The 19,498-nt window shown below is 37.2% G+C and overlaps 1 protein-coding gene across 27 annotated transcripts in view; it reads left to right on the top strand.

Annotated features, from left to right (window-relative positions):
• The window catches only part of RIMS2 (regulating synaptic membrane exocytosis 2), a 647,490-nt gene that overhangs the window by 327,149 nt on the left and 300,843 nt on the right, over positions 1–19,498 (top strand). For 14 of the 27 annotated variants that reach the window (XM_049853957.1, XM_049853948.1, XM_049853956.1 and 11 more), the window contains one exon: positions 19,394–19,461. The exons of the other annotated variants lie outside the window; for them this stretch is intronic. In XM_049853957.1, the coding sequence (XP_049709914.1) occupies positions 19,394–19,461 (68 nt within the window). The remainder of the gene's footprint in view (positions 1–19,393; positions 19,462–19,498) is intronic. 27 annotated transcript variants of the gene reach the window in all.

The following is a 19,498-nucleotide window of genomic DNA, read 5'->3' as shown; positions in this document are numbered from 1 at the left end:
TTTCTTGGCTTTTATCTTGAATTATGGAGTTGTTATATCTCTTTGTGGTTACCTTATTATTTGCCCCTATTTTTCTAAGTAAAAACCTAACTTGTATTGTTCTATATTGCCTTGTATCACTCTCCGTATGGCAGTTCAATGCCTCCTGTGTTTAGTCCCTCTTTTTGATTATTGTGATCTTTTACATATTGACTTCCGTGATTCCCTGTTATGAGTATTTTTTTTTTAATTAATCTTAATTTGTTTTTGTGATTTCCCTATTTGAGTTGGTATCAGGATGTTCTGTTTTGTGAACTTGTGTTGTGCTGGTATCTGATATTATTGGTTTTCTGACCAAACAATATCCTTTAGTATTTCTTGTAGCTTTGGTTTGGTTTTTGCAAATTCTCTAAACTTGTGTTTATCTGTAAATATCTTAATTCAGCCTTCATATTTCAGAGAGAGTTTTGCTGGATATATGATCCTTGGCTGGCAGTTCTTCTCCTTCAGTGCTCTGTATATGTCGTCCCATTCCCTTCTTGCCTGCATGGTTTCTGCTGAGTAGTCTGAACTTATTCTTATTGATTCTCCCTTGAAGGAAACCTTTCTTTTCTCCCTGGCTGCTTTTAAAATTTTCTGTTTGTCTTTGGTTTTGGCAAGTTTGATGATAATATGTCTTGGTGTTTTTCTTTTTGGATCAATCTTAAATGGGGTTCGACGAGCATCTTGGATAGATATCCTTTCGTCTTTCATGATGTCAGGGAAGTTTTGTGTCAGGAGTTCTTCAACTATTTTCTCTGTGTTTTCTGTCCCCCCTCCCTGTTCTGGGACTCCACTCACACGCAAGTTATCCTTCTTGATAGAGTCCCACATGATTCTTAGGGTTTTTTCATTTTTTAAAATTCTTTTATCTGATTTTTTTTCAGCTATGTTGGTGTTAATTCCCTGGTCCTCCAGAAGTCCCAGTCTACATTCTAATTGCTCGAGTCTGCTCCTCTGACTTCCTATTGCGTTGTCTAATCCTGTAATTTTATTGTTAATCTTTTGGATTTCTACATGCTGTCTCTCTATGGATTCTTGCAACTTATCAATTTTTCCACTATATTCTTGAATAATCTTTTTGAGTTCTTCAACAGTTTTATCAGTGTGTTCCTTGGCTTTTTCTGCAGTTTGCCTTATTTCGTTTGTGGTGTCTTGAAGCATTCTGTAAATTAGTTTTTTACGTTCTGTATCTGATAATTCCAGGATTGTATCTTCATTTGGGAAAGATTTTGATTCTTTTGTTTGGGGGGTTGTAGAAGCTGTCGTGGTCTGCTTCTTTATGTGGTTTGATATGGAGTGCTGTCTCCGAGCCGTCACTGGGAAACTAGTTTTTCCAGAAAATCTGCTAAAAAAAAATGCAGTCAGATCCCTATCAGAATTGCCTTTCGATTATAACCGCCACCTTGTTCCCTGTAAGGATGAAAGTCTGAGATTTGGATCATATATGCTTGGCTGTAGCTGGTTCTGTGTTTTTAGTCCAATTAGGGGTGGATTTTTGGTCCCTGGGTTTTTTGTTTTTTTTTCCCTTCTCTCAGGCCGAAAGAGTGGGTTAGGAAAGGACCAAAAGCAGAAAAAAAAAGGGAGGGGAAGCAAAGCCGCTGCGGAGCCGGAGCCATTCTCCCTCTGGCTCAGGCAATTCCAATGTTAATGAAGCCGCCCTGGGAGGGTGGGGGAGGGATCAGCGAGAGAGGAGAGTAGCACCTCAGAATATAGCCAGAGTTGCTTGTCTTCCTTGGAATGACTATTATATCTGAGATTCCCGCGGGGCGTGTCGCCTATGTGTGCTGGCTGTGTGGAGATTGCCCCTGGGGGTCTGGCCCTCTGTAGCCACCCGCTGCCAGTCCAACTCCTAGCGTCAAGGTTCCCCTGCTGGGACGCTTTACTCCTGGCTTCAAAATCAGTTGCTGTCTCCCGAGGACTTCTCGTCCTTCCAGCCGCTTCGCTGCGCCGCCACCGCAAACCGGCTGGGCCCCCTCCCGGGTTTAGTTCAGGGGAGTGGAGCAGCTCTGCGTGCTTGTGCCGTGCCAGCGCCCAGGCAAAATCCCGGCGGCACGATTCCCCAGCTGGGACGCTGCTCTCCCAGCTCCAAGACCAGTCACTGCCTCCCGGGGACTTCTCCCACTGGCTGCGTCGCCACGCCGCCCGCGTGAACAGGCTGGGCCCCCTCCCGGGGTGAGTTCAGGGGGGTAGGGCTGGGCCCCTTGTTTGCGCCGTCAGCTTCCGTGGGCTCTGCCCTAAATCGGGTGCCAAAGGTTAACTGACTGGAACGCTGGCTCCAGGCTCTGAAAACAATTGCTGCTTCCCCGTGTTTGTTCGTTTTCCGTCTCTAAACCTGTGTTTGTTGTTCAGGGTTCGTAGATTGTTATGTACATGATCGATTCACTTGTTTTTCCGAGTCTTTGTTGCAAGAGGGATCCGAGGTAGCGTCTACCTAGTCTGCCATCTTGGCCCCGCCTATTATCTTCTTTTGATGTGCATGACTTACCCAGACCCATATACCTTTCCAGGTCTTTTACAAGTTGGGAATGACCATTTAACACATGCAGGGGTCTTTTCTATGAGTCAGAATGGACTCAATGGCATAAAACAACAGAAGTCTTTTCAGGAAATTCCAAGAGCAACATTGATATGAAACCCAAAGGATGTTATTTCATTCCTTGAGAAAGTGTTCTGCAGGCTGCTTTCTATGTGCAGTAGGTGCAGAGCATTTTTTTAATGTTAACATCAATGTACAGCAAGCAGTCATAGCTGATTTTCTGTCACATGCAAAACTGTTCTACACAAAACAGATATTTTATTACAGTATGAAATGGCCATTAACACAAAATAAATTCTTCAAAGCACAACTTTCCATCTTGAAAAGGTAAACCACAAGGATGAATTAAGAACTTTGATTTAAATATTGGCTTGCAAATATTATATAAAATAATAAATGCTTTTGTTGGTATGCTGAATAAAAGTTTCACCTTTATAGTTATTTAATAAAAGTTCAAATGAATGCACTTTTTAATGCTGATGTTAACAAACTACACTAATGGAATACATTTATTTTTGTGAGAAAGTGTACTATCTTTAGGTAATATGGCCTAAATTTCGAATTACAGACCAGCCAAATATATTCAAACATAAATAGTATGTTCTGACTATTATTGAATTTCACTCAATGTTGACATCCTCTTTGACACAATAATCCAAATAGTAAACAAAAATAAATACAGACAAAATAGTGTTCGCCTTCTTTTGAGACAACTAGAATTATTTCTGTGCCTATACAAGCATGAGTAGTGTATGTTTGCAAGTAATGATTCAATTAAACTTAGCTGTCAAATTATGGAATTTTTTTTTGTCATTGAACTTTGCTTCAGTAATGTAGTTTTCCGTTTTCCTCCATTCTACTTTGTCGCTTTCCCTCCCTACTGTGTCTCCTTTTCTTTGTATCTCTCTGCCTCCCATTAAAACCCTCCTGCTCTCCTTCTCCTTTCCCCTTTTCCCTTCTATTGCTTATCCCCGCTTAATGCCATTGACGTTTTTTTTATGGTGCCTTTGTCAAGATTTACGATACATGTATCCTTTTATTTACCCTTCATTTGAAATCTAAACCCATTTTGTATAACCCACAGATTGAGGAACAGGTCCTGTTAGCACATGAAGTGCTAGATAATTAGAAGAGCTAGTATAGATATTTTCTGTTTAATATTAGACTACCTTGAAAACTGTAGAGAAACAGAATAATATACAACCAACCCCCCCCACCCCAGAAAATTCACTTTTGGTAGACTCTATATGAAATGGAGATTATATTTAAATTTTAAATTGAAATTGAAATGTAAATTTCTGCATGATGCAAGGCATTGACACATCAGGTTGATTTATCCACATCATTTTAATTATATTAAGTAATTGGAAGTATATAATGTCACCTTTCTATCTGAATTTACAGAAGTTATTTCTTAATAGGAGCCTTGACTGTATGAACTACTAAAAAGCTTTTATTTGTTCTTAAACAAATTGTAACCTACCCATCTAATTCTGTGAATTAGTAGCTGTTAGAGCCCATTGAGATTCACCGTTACCTTGGTCTGAGGATGAATTGATTAAGGAAATCATACTTAATACTTCAGTAATATTTTTTCTTATGCAAAGTTATTGACTTTTATTCTGTTTTATAATGATTTTCAGTGATTAAAAATTGTATAAATATGATTTAAAAAATTTTAAAGTGAGCATCCAAACCAAATGATTAATATTAGAGTTGTAAATGTCAGGTAAAGATTAGCTAGCAAAAGAGAAAGGAACATTAGAATTAATCAATAATGCAAGAAGTCATTAAAGAGAAATAACTATTAGGTTTCAGATATGATAAGATTTCGATAAGAATCTAGCTTAACTGATAGAACATGCAATATTGTTAAAGGAAATGAGTTCCTGCTTACCCTTCAGTGAACTGGAGCATTGTAGCACCAGTACTGTCTTAAACTCGACTTTCAAATTCTGCTTAATACAGTTTAATTCAGTTCAGGAAGGCAAAAATGTATTGCGAGCCTGTTGTGTGCCTGATGTTGAGCTAAGTAGAACTTCCCCAGAGGATTTCAAAGGCTGTAATCTTTATGGGAAGAGACCACCAGTTCTTTCTCTTGGGGAGCCCCTGGTGGATTCAAATCACTGACCTTTTGTTTAGCAACAGAGTGCTTTAACCATTACACTACCAGTAAACCACTTCAATGGGGGACTTATTTTTCAGACACTACCTGGCACTGAGGAGACGAGTGGAGAGTGTATACAAAGATGAAAAAGACGTATTTCCTTTTCTTAAGAAATTTATAAGGTGTTGAGGAGCTAGTGTGATTGATAGATCATCTGCCCACCCTTTTTTTAGAGAAGAGGCAGTGTGATTTATTAGAAACAGCACTGGACTGAAAATATATATATCAGGCTGTGCTCTAGGCTCTGCCAGTGACTCCCAGTGTAATCTCAGAAATGGCATTTAATTTTCTTGGCTTCAATTTCCTCTCAAAAATGAGGAAAATAGGCTAATTCAATATTTTTTAAACTGTGTTCAATAGAGCAGCAGATTTTGGGAACCTCTGAATATAGTAAGTGGGCATATCCAGATGGTTAGGTATCTGGATCTTCCACTTTGTTTTAACCAGACTTTATTCTTAACCAGTTTTATATTTGGGGGTTCTGGTTGAGAGCTACAGTTGCTAACCAAAAGGTCAGCAGTTTGAATCCACCAAGTGCTCCTGGAAACTGCATGGGGCAGTTCTACTCTGTCCTATAGGGTTGCTATGAGTCGGAATCGACTCAATGGCAATGGGTTTGGCTTTTTTTGTTGTTGTTGTTAGGAAAGAGACTTCCATTGCAGAAAGAAGTGTGAAAATGCCTAGACTTGATACTTGAATTGATTTGTGAATATATTTGTATTCTAGGCTACAGCTGGGTACTGGGTTTTTAGGCTACAGCAGTAAAAAAACATAAACGAAACAAGCAAACAAAAGACTCAACAACAATAAAAACAGACAGATTCCCTGAGGTCACAGAAGTAGTAGCAGGAGGCCAGATCATGTAGGAACTTTGATTTTCACTATAAATGAGATGAGAAGCAAGGTTTTGAATAAAAACCTGTCTTGATCTGACTTATGGTTTTTTTTTTAAATTTTTATTGTGATTTAAGTGAAAGTTTACAAATCAAGTCAGTCTCTCATACAAAAATTTATACACACCTTAGTTGCTCTCCCCCTAGTGAGTCACCACACTCCTCTCCACCCTCTCTTACCGTGTCCATTCAGCCAGGTTCTGTCCCCCTCTGCTTTCTCATCTCCCCTCTACACAGGAGCTGCCCACGTAGTCTCAGGTGTCTACTTGATCCAAGAAGCTCACTCCTCACCAGTTTCGTTTTCTATCTTATAGTCCAGTCCAATTCCTGTCTGAAGAGTTGGCTTTGGGAATGGCTCCTGTCTTGGGCTAACAGAAGGTCTGGAGACCATGATCTCTGAGGTCCTTTTAGTTTCAATGTCTTGATCTGACTTACATTTTAAGGATGACTCTTATGCTGCTTTGAATATACAATTGAAAGAAGCAAATATGGATTCTGGGGAACCAGTTACAATACCTAATGAGCGATAATGGTGGTTTGTACCAGTTTGGTAGTAGGGGAGGTGATAAGAGGTGGTCAGATTTTGAATATATTTTGAAGGTACAGCCAACAGGATTTTCTGATGGTTTAGTGGTGGGGTGTGAGACAAAAAGAGGAGCTAAGGATGACTCCAAAGATTTTAGCCTTATCAAGTGGAAGGAAGGAGTTGCCATTAATTAATGAGGAAATTATGGCAGAATTTCCGCAGAGGTTTTTTTTTGGAGGGGAGGAGGTGTAGGTAATCAGGGGCTTATATTTGTACAGAATAAGTTTGAATTTCTTACTAGATACCTAAATGGAGAGGTTGTGTAATTATTGGTTTTACAAACCTAGAGCTCACTGGCATTGTTCAATTTGTACATATAAATTCGGAAGTCATCAACATGTGTATGATGTTTAAAACCGTGAAACTGGAAGAGACTACTAAGGGAGTGTGTTTCTGGAAAAAATAACTCGGAAGCCATGAGGTACTCCCACAATTAGAGGTCAAGGAGATAAGGAGAAACCAGTAAAACAAATTAAGAATAAGTGGCCAGTGAAGTAGAAGGAAAACTAGAAGGAACGTGATATTCCAGGAATCCAACTGAAGAAAACATTTCAAGAAGTGTTTATGCCACTTGCTGCTGAGGGGTCAGATAAGATGAAGATTGATAACCACCGAATTGAACAATGCAGGAGCAAGGTGTTGGTGATAGTGATGGGACAAAGCACACTTTCAGTGGAGTGGTAGAGTTGAAAGTTTATGGTGGGTTCAAGAAAAAAAGGATGAGATAGGAGGAATTGGAAATAGTGAATATAGACAACTCTTTTGGGAGCTTTACTTTGTAGAGGAACAGAAAAAATGGAGTGATTGCTGAGGATGAGGAATTTTTCTTTTTTTAAGATAGGAGATAATACAGCATAGCTGGGTGCTTATGGGAATAATCCAGTAGAGAAGGAAAATTTGATGATGCAAGAGAGAGACAAGACAATTGCTCTGTCATTACTTATCCTCAAGTAATGAAAGAAAATGGGATTCAGTATTCTAGTGAGTGAGATGATCTTTGATTAGAGCAGGGACACCTTGTTCATAATAACAGGAAAGAAGGCAGAATTTGTGAATACAGATGCATGTAGGTTAGTAAATATGGTTGATTCTGGGAATGTGGAACATCTTTTCTGACTATTTCTGTTTTCTAGAAGTAGAAAAGGAAGCAGGACAATTATGTAACAATCAGGATGGAGGAGGAGATAGAGGCCTATGGATATAGAAAATGTGCAATTCTTGTATAGGAGAATGGGAGAGATAATGAATTAATGAAGTAAGATTGCCTGGAAGCACTAAGAGCTAGCTTAGAGTTAGTGGTTGTAAAAAAAATGGATATTAGCGGGGTTTTTGTTTCTCTCTAGGTGTGTTCAGCTACCTGGATCAAAGTGTGGAGTACATGCAAATTGAATTTAATCAATATTTTGGTTTTTGTTAAAGGAGAAAATCTTACTGCATCTTTGTAAAAACAAAAAACCCACTACCATCAAGTGGATTCCAACTCATCACGACCCCATAGGGTTTCCAAGGCTGTAAGCTCTATGGAGTCAGGCTGCCACATATTTCTCCCACGGAGCTGCTGGTGGTTTCCAACCACCAAACTTTCAGTTAGCATTCGATTGCTTTAACCACTGAGCTGCCGGGGCCCAGGTACAGTTAAATATCACCTCTGTTTTGAAGAGTTTTCTAAGTATTAATCTCTCCCCTTTCTGAACAATCAACAATTTTTTGCACGAAATAGCATAATTTTTTAATTCTGTGAAGCACATTTTTTTACACCACAACATTTTTGAAATAGGAGTACTTCTCACCACCAAATGCTTGTCATTGTTTAATGGCAGCACTTTTTTAAAATAAAATAATAGTACATGTTTTTATTTATACCATCTTGTTGTTGTTGTTAGGTGCCTTCGAGTTTGTTCTGACTCATAGTGATACCATGTACAACAGAACGAAACCCTGCCTGATCCCATACCACCTTCCCAATCATTGCTATGCTTGAGCCCAGTGTTGCAGCCACTGTGTCAATCCATCTCCTTGAAGGTCTTCCTCTTTTTCTCTGACCCTCTAATTTACCAAGCCTGATGTCCTTCTCCAGGGACTGATCCCTCCTGATAACATGTCCAAAGTATGTGAGACGTAGCCTCGCCATCCTTGCTTCTGAGGAGCATTCTGGTTGTACTTCTTCCAAGACAGATTTATTCATTCTTTTTCCAGTCTATGGTATATTCGATGTTCTTCACCAACACCACAATTCAAAGGCATCAGTTCTTCTTTGGTCCTCCTCATTCATTGTTCAGCTTTCACATGCGTATGAGGCGATTGAAAACACCATGGATTGGATCAGGTGCACCTTAGTCTTCACGGTGACATCATTGCTTTTCAACGCTTTAAAGAGGCCTTTTGCAGCAGATTTGCCCAATGCAATGTGTCTTTTGATTTCTTGACTGCTGCTTCCCTGGGTGTTGATAGTGGATCCAAGTAAAATGAAATCTTTGACAACTTCTGTCTTTTCCCTGTTTATCATAATGTTGCTTATTGGTGCAGTTGTGAGAATTTTTGTTTTCTTTATGTTGAACTGTAATCCATACTGAAGGCTGTGGTCTTTGATCATCATCAGTAAGTGCTTCAAGTCCTCTTTTCTTTCAGCACGCAAGGTCGTGTCATCTGCGTAATGCAGGTAGTTAATGCATCTTCCTCGAATCTCGATGCCCCACTTTTCCTCATAGAGTCCAACTTCTTGGATTATTTGCCCAGCATACAAATTGAATAGGTATGGTGAAAAGATACAACCCTGATGCACACCTTTCCTGACTTTAAACCATGCAGTATTCCCTTGTTCTGTTTAAACGACTGCCTCTTGATCCATGTACAGGTTCCTCATGAGCACAATTAAGTGTTCTGGAATTCTCATTCTTCGCAATGTTATCCATAATTTGTTAAGATCCACACAGTTGAATGCTTTTGCATAGTAAGTAAAACACAGGTAAACATCTTTCTGGTATTCTCTGCTTCCAGCCAAGATCCATCTGACATCAGCAATGATATCCCTGGCACCACATCCTCTTCTGAATCTGGCTCGAATTTCTGGCAGTTCCCTCTTGATATACTGCTACAGCCAGTTTTGAATGATCTTCAGCAAAATTTTACTTGGATGTAATATCAGTGATATTGTTCAGTAATTTCCACATTTGGTGAGATCACTTTTCTTGGGAATAGGAATAAATATGGATCTCTTCCAGTCGGCTGGCCAGGTAACTGTCTTCCAAATTTCTTGGTATAGATGAGTAAGCACTTTCAGCACTGCATCCGTTTGTTGAAACATCTCAGTTGATATTCCATCAATTCCTGGAGTCTTGTTTTTCGCCAGTGCCCCCAGTGCAGCTTGGACTTCTTTCAGTACCATCGTTTCCTGATCATATGCTACCTCCTGAAATGGTTAAACATCAACCAGTTCTTTTTGGTATAACCACGATGTATTCCTTCCATCTTCTTTTGATGCTTCCTGCATGGTTTATTATTTTCCCTGTAGAATCCTTCACTGTTGCAACTCTAGGCTTGAATTTTTTCTTCAGTTCTTTTAGCTTGGGAAATACTGAGGATGTTCTTCCCTTTTGGTTTTCTATCTCCAGCTCTTTGCACTTGTCACTATAATACTTTACTTTGTCTTCTCAAGTCGTCCTTTGAAATCTTGTGTTCAGCTCTTTTAGTTCATCATTTCTTCCTTTTGCCCTAGCTACCCAACATTCAAGAATCTCTTCTCACATCCCTTTAGGTCTTTTTTTAATTTTTAACGACCTCTTCCTTTCTTCATATTTGACATCCTTCCACAACTTGTGTGGCCTTCCATCATTAGTGTTCACCATGCCAAATCTGTTCTTGGGGTAGTCTCTAAATTCAGGTGAGATATACTCAAGTTCGTACTTTGCCTCTTGTGAAGTTGTTCTGATTTTCTTCAGCTTCAGCTTGCACTTGCATAGGAACAATCGATGATGTGTTCAGCAATCGGCCCCTGACCTTGTTCTAACTGATGACATTGAGGTTTTCCGTTGCCTCTTTCCACAGATGTAGTCGATTTGATTCCTGTGTATTCCATTTGGTGAGGTTCATGTGTATAGCTGCCTTTTATGTTGGTGAAAAAAGGTATTTGCAATGAAAAAGTCATTGGTCTTGCAAAACTCTATCATGCGATCACTGGCATCTTTTCTATCACCAAGGCCGTATTTTCCAACTACTGACCCTTCTTCTTTGTTTCCAACTTTTGCATTCCAATCACCAGTAATTTTCAATGCATCATGATTTCATGTTCGATCAATTTCAGACTGCAGAAATTGGTAAAAATCTTCAATTTCCTCATCTTTAGCCCTAGTGGTTGGTGCATATTTGAATAACAGTCATATTAACTGGTCTTCCTTGTGGGCATATGGGTATTATCCTGTCACTGACAGCATTGTACTTCAGGATAGATCTTGAAATGTTCTTTTTGATGATGGATGCAACTCTATTCCTCTTCAAGTCGTCATTCCCAGCATAGTGAACCATATGATTGTCTGATTCAATCCATTTCAGCTCAGTAATGCCTAGGATATCAATCTTTATGTGTTCCATTTCATTTTTGACAATTTTCAATTTTCCTAGAATACTTCATACATTACATGTTCCAGTTATTAATGGATGTTTACAGCTGTTTCTTCTCATTTTGAATGATGCCACTTCAGCAAATGAAGGTCCCAAAAGCTCGAATCCATCTATGTCATTAAGGTTGACTTTACTTTGAGGAGGCAACTTTTCTCCAGTTGTCTTTTGAGTGCCTTCCAACCTGGGAGGCTCATCTTCCAGCAGTATATCCGACAGTGTGCCACTGCTATTCATAAGGTTTTCACTGGGTATTTCTTTTCAGAAGTAGACTGCCAGGTCTTTCCTCCTAGCCTGTCTTAGTCTGGAAGCCCAGCTGAAACTTGTCAGTGATGGGTGACCCTGCTGGCATTTGAATACTGGTGGCATAACTTTCAGGATCACAACAACACACAAGCCCCCACAGTATGACAAACTGACAGACATGTGGGGGTATAATATGTTAGATGTAATGAAATAGGATATTATACTAAGTTATGTTATATGTTGTGTTGTGCTGTGCTGTTTTACCTGCTTACCTTTCCAGAATGTAAGTTACTTAAGGTCTTTTTTGTACCCAGAGAACCCTAGAACAGTTTCCTACTGTTTACTTATTAAAGTGAATTCTAATGTATGTAATATTATAATAATTTAGTCAACCACATATTATTAAAGAAGAAATATATTAGTAATTTCAAAGAAGGAAGATTTTTAGAAGGCGTACACTAATGATGGATAATTTTTTATCTTCCTACGTCATATGCTCTTGTATTTTCGTTAGCCGTGGTTTTATATTGGAACTGGAGACTCAGTCTGAGCGTATCTGGCCCTTTAGATCTACTGACTTTTACTGTGTCCTAGCCACTATTTTTGAAAATCTGCAGCTTTCAGAGCTATCAGTACGTTACAAGCAACATGTAATGGCAAGATTGCTAATATAGGAGTTAACCGAATCTTAACTGGCTAATACATACCATCGGGTAAGTCCTTAAAATCAGCTTCAGCAACAAAATGAATTTATCCAGAAAAACCTATATGAACTGCATGTTATCTTTTTTCTATTTGAATCTATTATTCTATATTCTATATGTTCAGATTTCCTTTAGTGAAAATAAACTACGTGGTTTTTGTATGGCCAGCGAGCTAAGAATGGATCTTACTTGTTTAAAAGGTTGTAAAGAGAAACAAAGAAGGATATTCAACCGAAGCTGTATGTGGCCTGCAAAGCCTAAACATGTACTATCTTAGAATTTTCAGCAAACCTGTGTTGATTAGATTAGATGACACACTAAAATGATATTAAACTAATACTAATGCCATGGTGGAAACCCTCTTGGCCTAGTGGTTAAGTGCTGTGTATGCTAACCAAAAAGTTGGCAGTTCGAATCCACCAGGTGCCCCTTGGAAACGCTACAGCACAGTTCTTCTCTGTCTATAGGGTTGCTATGAGTGGGCATCGACTTGACAGCATTGGGTTTGGTATTTTTTGTTTGTTTTTAATTCCACTGTATGTATCACTCTGTGCTCCTTATAATGTATCTATACACTACAGTGCTCTGGTGACTATACATTGGAGTCATTTGGGCAGTTTTTATAGCCTACCAGTACGTGGGCCCCATCCAAGGCCAGTTAAGTGGTAATCTCTGAGTATAGGGCCTAGGCTTATACTATAGTATAGTATAGCAATGCTTCTCAACCCTGCAAGTATACTGCAGTGTACTGTATATTATACTACATATGCTACTCTACTACAGTGGTTCTCAAATTTTTTTTATCACAGGGTCTCTTTATATGCTTAAAAATTATTGTGGATTCCAAAGATCTTTTGTTTATGTGGAATATACCTACCAATACTTATTAAAAATGAATTCAGAACTTCTGGAAACATTTATTAATTCATTTAAAATAACAGTGAAAAGCCATTACATGTTAACATGAATGATTTTTTTATGAAAATAAACTACAGTAGATCTTCATTATTTGTGGATTCCATGTTTGTGATTTGCATACTTCCTAAAATTTATTTGTAACCCCTCAAAATTGCAGTCATTTACATGCACAGAGTTGCAAAAAATTTGAGATCCAGGATGTGCATGTTCCCAGCTGAGGTCAAATAAGGTGACTCTTGCCTAGATTAACTGACAACTCCATCACACAGGTGCTCCTCCTTGAGATGGTGCTTTATACGTACTTACCATATTGCCACACAGAATACTAAAAAGATGTTTTATTAAGAGTTAATAAAATTATAACTTGCTTCATCAAGGACTTTCTTAAGTGAAACTTGCTCTTTTATCTTCTTTTTTTCTACTGAGTGTGTGGAAGTGAAGGAAACAGTGACTCCTAGTTTAGTTTCATGTCAGTAATTTTACTCACCACTGTTTTAGTGTTCCCCGTGTAAATGTCAGAACAATGAAAAGGCAAATCATGTGTTGCCATTGTTAGCTGCTGTCGAATCAGTTCCCGTTCATGGTGACCTGGTGTACCACAGAATGAAATGTTGCCCTGTCCTGAATCATCCTCATGATTGCCAGCATGTTCGAGTTCGTGGTTGTGGCTACTCTGCTAGTCTAGCTCACGGAGTGTTTCCCGTGCCCTCATTCGCCCACTACTTCATCAAACATGTTGTCCTCCTCTAGTGATTGATGCCTCCTGATGATCCAAAAGATTTATATTTATATATTCACAAAAGATCTTGATTTGTAGCTTTTTTAATGTTGTTTGCTTTTTTTTTTTTTTTCCACTTTCATTGTTTGGTTCCTGTCGTATTGGCCTTGTAAAATGAGTTGGAAAGTATCACCTTCTTTTCTAGTTTTTGAAGATTTTGTGGAATTGGTTTTAATTCTCATTTAAATGTTTGGTAGAATTCTGTAGTGAAACCATCTGGGCCTGGAGTTTTTAAATTATGAATTTGATTTCCTTAATAGTTACACCAAAAAAACAAAAAAACAACCAAACCCGTTGCCGTCGAGTCAGTTGCAACTCATAGGGACCCTATAGGAGAGAGTAGAATTGCCATTTAGAGTTTCCAAGGAGTGCCTGGTGGATTCGAACTGGCAACCTTTTGGTTAGCAGCTGTAGCACTTAATCACTACACCACCAGGGTTTCCAAACCCATTGCCTTCGAGTCAATTCTAACTTGTAATGACCCTATAGAACAGAGTAGAACTGCCCCATAGGGTTTCCAAGGAGCAGCTGGTGGATTCGAACTGCTGACCTTTTGGCTAGCAGATGAGCTCTTAACCACTGCACCACCCGGGCTCAGGGCTATTTAAATGATTTATGTCATATTGGGTGACTTGCCGTAGTTTGCATTATTTTGAGAATTGATCCATTTTGTCTAAGTCGAAAACTGATATATAGAGAGTTGTTCATAGTGTTCCCTTAATATCCTTTTGATAACTGAAGGGTCTGTGTCCACTCTTTAATTCCTGATTTTAATTTGTGTCTTTTCTTGTTTTTTGTTTGTCCATTTTGCAAGAGGTTTTATGTGTTAGTTTTATTTTATCTTTTCAAAGAACTATTTTTTTTTCAATGATATCTCTCTTTTCTTAATTTTATTGATTTCTGCTTTTTATCTTTTTAAATCCCTCCGTTTTGGTTGTTTTGAGTGTATTTTGCTCTTCTTTTTCTAGGTTCTTAAGGTGAGAAATAAGATTATTGATCTGAGACTTTTCCTTGTTTCTAATGTAATCATTTAGTAGTATACATCTTCCTTTCAGCATTTCATAGCTGTGTCTCACAATTTTGATATGTTGTATGTTCGTTAACATTTATTTTGATTTTTTTTTACCTTGAGACTTCTTATTTGACCAGTAAATGATTTAGAAGTTTTTTTTTTTTTTTTTTAATTTTTGAAGGTTTTTATGTTATTGAGTTCTAGTTTGGTTCCATTTTGTTCAGAGAACATACTCTGTGTGATTTCAGTTCTTTTAAATTTGTTGTTTCTGTTTTGCTAATAGTCATTTCTTTTAATTGTTATTAATATAGCCACTTCTGCTTTTATAATTAATGTTTGCATCTTTTCCTAGCCTTTTATTTTCAACCTATCTATATTGTTATATTTGAAGTTGGTTTCTTGTGGACAGCATATTTTGTTATCCATCCTGCTAACCTGTCTTTTAATTGTCGTATTTAGACTACATTTCATGTGATTACTTATAATGTTAAGTATTCAGTCTGCCATTTTCTTTTTTGTTTTCTATTTGCTCCTTCTTTTCCTCTGTGGTTTCGTTTCTCTGGTTTCTTTTTCTTGCTTTCCTATGGCTCGCTGAGCATCTATTAGAATGCCTATTGATGTATCTATAGTGTTTTTGAGTGGATCTTTTTGCATAGGTTTTTTAATGATTATTTCATGTAATATATTCCATATGGATAACTATCACATTCTACTGATGTTGTCATTTTACTAGTTCCTTTACCTTCTCTATTTATAATGTAATTGTCTTAAATATTTCTTCTATATATGTTGAAAATCACATCAGACAATGGTATACTCATTGTTTCAAACATCAAACATAAATTTAGAAAACTTGAGAGAAGGGAAATCTATTGTATTTACAAGTATTTTTACTTACCATGCTCTTTATTCCTTCTTGATATTCCCAGGTTTCTTTTTGTTTGTTTGTTTCCTTTCTATTTCAAGAGCTTCCTTTAGTTATCCTTTTAGGGTAGGTCTTGTGGTGACAAATTCTCTTAGTTTTCTCTCATATGAAAATGTCTTTTATTTCTCATTCATCCTTGAAAGATAATTTCACCATATTTAGAATTCAGAGCTAACATTTCTTTTATGTTAGCCCTTGAAAAATAATTGTGTCACTTTCTTCAGGCTTCCATGGTTTCTGATGAAAATTGTTATTCTAGTTGTTTTCACCCTACAGGTATTGTTTCTTTCTTGTCGCTGTCAAGATATTTTCCTTATATTCAGTTTTTAGTTTGATTATGATGTGTCTTGGGACAAATTTCTTTGAGTTCATCCTGCTTGGGGTTTATTTAGCATCTTGAATCTATAAGGCTAATGTCCTTTGCCAAATTTGAGAAAAATTCAGCCACTATTTCTTGGAGGGGTTTTCAGCCCCATCTTCTTTCACCTCTCCTTCTGAGATCCAGTGATATGAACGTTAGGTCTTTTAGGCTAGTCCCTCAAGTCCCTGAGCCTCTCTTCATTTTTTTTTTTTTTAAGTCTATTTTCTCTCTTTCAGATCGAATAGTGTCTATTGTTTTATCTTCAAGTTCATTGAGCTGTTGTGCTGTCCTCTCTATTCAGCGGCTGAGCCCATCTATTCAGTTTTTATTTCAGTTATTGTATTTGCTAGTTCTCAAATTTCCTTGTGGTTCTTCTCTGTGTCTTCTATTTCTTTCCCTGGAACTGGAAGGCCCGGCAACATGTTTTTGTATTGCTACTAAAGGATGGATTTAGCTTATTATCTTACTTCTGCCCTATGGAGATATATTGAATAAAAATATTAAATAATAAGTATTATCTAAATACTACTAGTTCAAGCAGCTTAGAATTATTTTCTGTGATTTATGTTAATTTATTTAATTCTTGTAGTGACACTGACTTTTACTTATTCGGCAAATGTTTTTTGAGTGTCTACCATATACCATGTGTTCTTAGTCAATCAGACATTTTAATTTTAGCTTTAAATGGGCAAATAGCTTATTTTCTTTATTTATAGAGAACAGAACTACATTCCTGCTTTTCGTAGGTGCAAGCATAGGGGGAGAAGAGAGACTGTGAGCTGAATTTTCATGCTTTCATATGCATCAGCCAAGAATTTAAATTTACAGGCTCAAACTGTGTGTTCTTTAATTCAGAGATTTGTCAATGGTGTGCTGTGGAACAATAGTATATTTAAAATGGATTGCAGGTTTTCTGAGCTACAGATACCCTTAACCCTGTGTGCTGCCATCTATGCATGGAAATAAGTATCCCATAGGCTGGTCATCTTCATGTATCCCAGTGTGTTATACTAGTATTATAACTATCTGTGCCATGAAAAAGAGTGTGAAGCAGCCTTCTAGTTCACAGGTTAAAGATTGGGTTTCGTTCTACAAATAGCATTTTGCTATTTTGTTAGCATAGCTTCATTCTCTTTCACAAATTAGCTTCTTAAAAGAATTGTCTCCAATGCTCCTCCAACATTAATGTGATCATAATCACCTGGAGGGCTTATTTAAAATGCTGATTGCTAGGCCTCAACAACAGTTTCTGATTGAGTAGGTCTGTGGTGGAGCACAAGAATTTGCATTTTTAGCAAGCTCTCAGTTGATGCAGGTGATGGTATTCTGAGGATTTCACTTTTAAAACAATTGGTCTGTACACAATTTTTTTATTTCCTCACCTCCCTTTGACTCTTCAATTACTTCTGTCTGATTTTAGTTCTCATCAGTTTTTCCAAACGGCTTTTTCTAACATCCTTTTAGATTTCTTGTTGCCAAATAAAAAAAGCACACTTTTTAGCTCCCCATCTTGCTTGTTGTGTAGAAATCATTCAATACAGTTGATTTTTCCTCCTTTTTAGGAAACTCTTCTATTTGGTTCAGAGACCCCTGTCTCTCCCTCTTTCTCCTTCCTTCTTTTCTTTTTTTCCCCCTTAACTCAAACTCTGAATGCTGGAATCCTTTCTGGATTCTCTTCATATCTTACTTTATCCCTTCTTCCTAAACGATATGACTTACTCCCATCTGTATGCTGATAATTTCCAAGTTAATGTCGCTAGCTCAGACATTTTTTTCTAAGCTTTATTATAATTTGGTCATTTGATTTCTTATATATTCACCTGAATAACTTATAGGCATTTCAGATAACACATTGAAAGTTAATCACTGTATACAATCAATTCTAAGATGCTTTTATCTGTGAAACTTAATGTGTATTACATTACATTACTCTTTGAAAGAGAGTAATTCCCTCCTACCTCTTCCCTCTCCTTTAAGTCTTTTCAACTCAAGAGGAGCCTTTTCTTTCATTCAGTGAATTCTAGAAACCTAGGAGTTATCCTTGACTCTTCAGTCTTTCTTACTGCTCTCTTATTTCTACTTCCAAAACATCTCTCAATTCCCTCTTTTTCTGGTATGTGTACTGCCATCACCTTTGTACAAGCCATAATCACCTCTCTCATGGATTATTTCCAGGGCCTTTTAACTCTTGGGATCTTCGAACCCTGTCTCTATATAGTTCTTAGATTTATCTTTTAAAAATGTAAATCGATCATGCCACCATATTGGTTAAAATTGTTGAATGAGTAAAATTCAACATCTTTAACATGGCATAAAAAGGCCCCTCTACGTTGGTTTGGGCTGCGTCACCAGTCTCATTTAGCACTATATGCTCCCTCATTCTTTTTGGCTCAGACACACTGACTGCTCTTCTTTCATTTCTTTTACAGTACCATGCTGTTACTTTGTGGAGTGCTCTTCCTTCCACTTTTCACCAGGCTTTATCCTTATTTGTTCTTAAGTTTTCATCCTAAACATCACTTTTTTGGAGGTGTTATTATACTCTCTAATAGTGTTGTGTACACTCTGGTATAACACTAAGCGTCAAGTGCGGTTATATATTTTGTGTGATGATTTTTTTATTTTGTTTATCTTCTATTCTGTTGTAAGCATGTCTCATTGTTTTACCCCTTACACTAGGGCTTAGCATAATGCATAGCAAATGGAAGATGTGTAATAAATATTTTTAAATACATGAAAGTATGAGATGAGTAGTTTTAAAAGATGCATGTGCATTGCTCTGTAAACCTTCACGATGAAAAATTAAATAAAAGACGTGTATATATAGATTAAAAATGATTTTTTTTTTTTCCAAATTTGAGGGAAAGAAGGAAGATACAAGTTTGGGAAATAGATATTATTCTTAGTTGTAAGTTATATAAGCTGGCATAACATTATTTTAAAAGAAAAATTCACTTTTTACAAAAATTCAATTTCTGGAAAAGTTATTGTTTCGAAGTGATGTTAAGTACTTTATGATACTTACATACATTTTATTTTATTTTCATTAGTGGAAACTGAATGAATCTGGTTTGTCGTTTTCATATAAAATTTTCCTTTTGTATAACCAGTTTTTTTTTTTTTTCTTAACCACCCAAACCTTTCAGGGGATTTCAGCATTATAAAGAATATCATACTATACTGCAAGAACAAAATTTAATTACTTGGCTTTTTGTTATAGTGGTTATTGGCAAACCACTGTTTCTCTTAAGAAATGTTCCTAATCTTTGGAGCAGAACAAACTTATTTCTATAGGCCAACATGGAAAAAATAACAGACATAGTTGATAGTGTATTTCTTTTTCCCACAATATATAATTTCTTTGAATCCTATTCTGTTTATTAGTAGCCTTTTCTCTTCTTGCAGGACTTTCATTTTGTAGGATTTGCATAGAGTGCTTAAACTTTATATTCTGCAGTCTATAAATTTTACTCATTGGGAATCTTAGCTTTCTCTTGGTATGTATAGTGAGTGCTACAGACAGAGTTCTTAAAACTAGACAGGATCACACAATTTAAAATGTTTATAATGTCTTTGTCCTTTCTTTTCGCCGTCTCCTTTACTGCACTCTTTTGTCTGTCTGACTCTCACAGGAGACATGGATTACAACTGGTTGGACCATACGTCTTGGCATAGCAGTGAGGCATCCCCAATGTCTTTGGTGAGACATGTGGAGCCTTACTATTTAATTTTTGTTA

Source organism: Elephas maximus, chromosome 15, assembly GCF_024166365.1.
Source record: "Elephas maximus indicus isolate mEleMax1 chromosome 15, mEleMax1 primary haplotype, whole genome shotgun sequence".
In the NCBI taxonomy this organism is placed as follows: domain Eukaryota; kingdom Metazoa; phylum Chordata; class Mammalia; order Proboscidea; family Elephantidae; genus Elephas; species Elephas maximus.
This window is presented reverse-complemented; position numbering and strand designations above follow the sequence as displayed.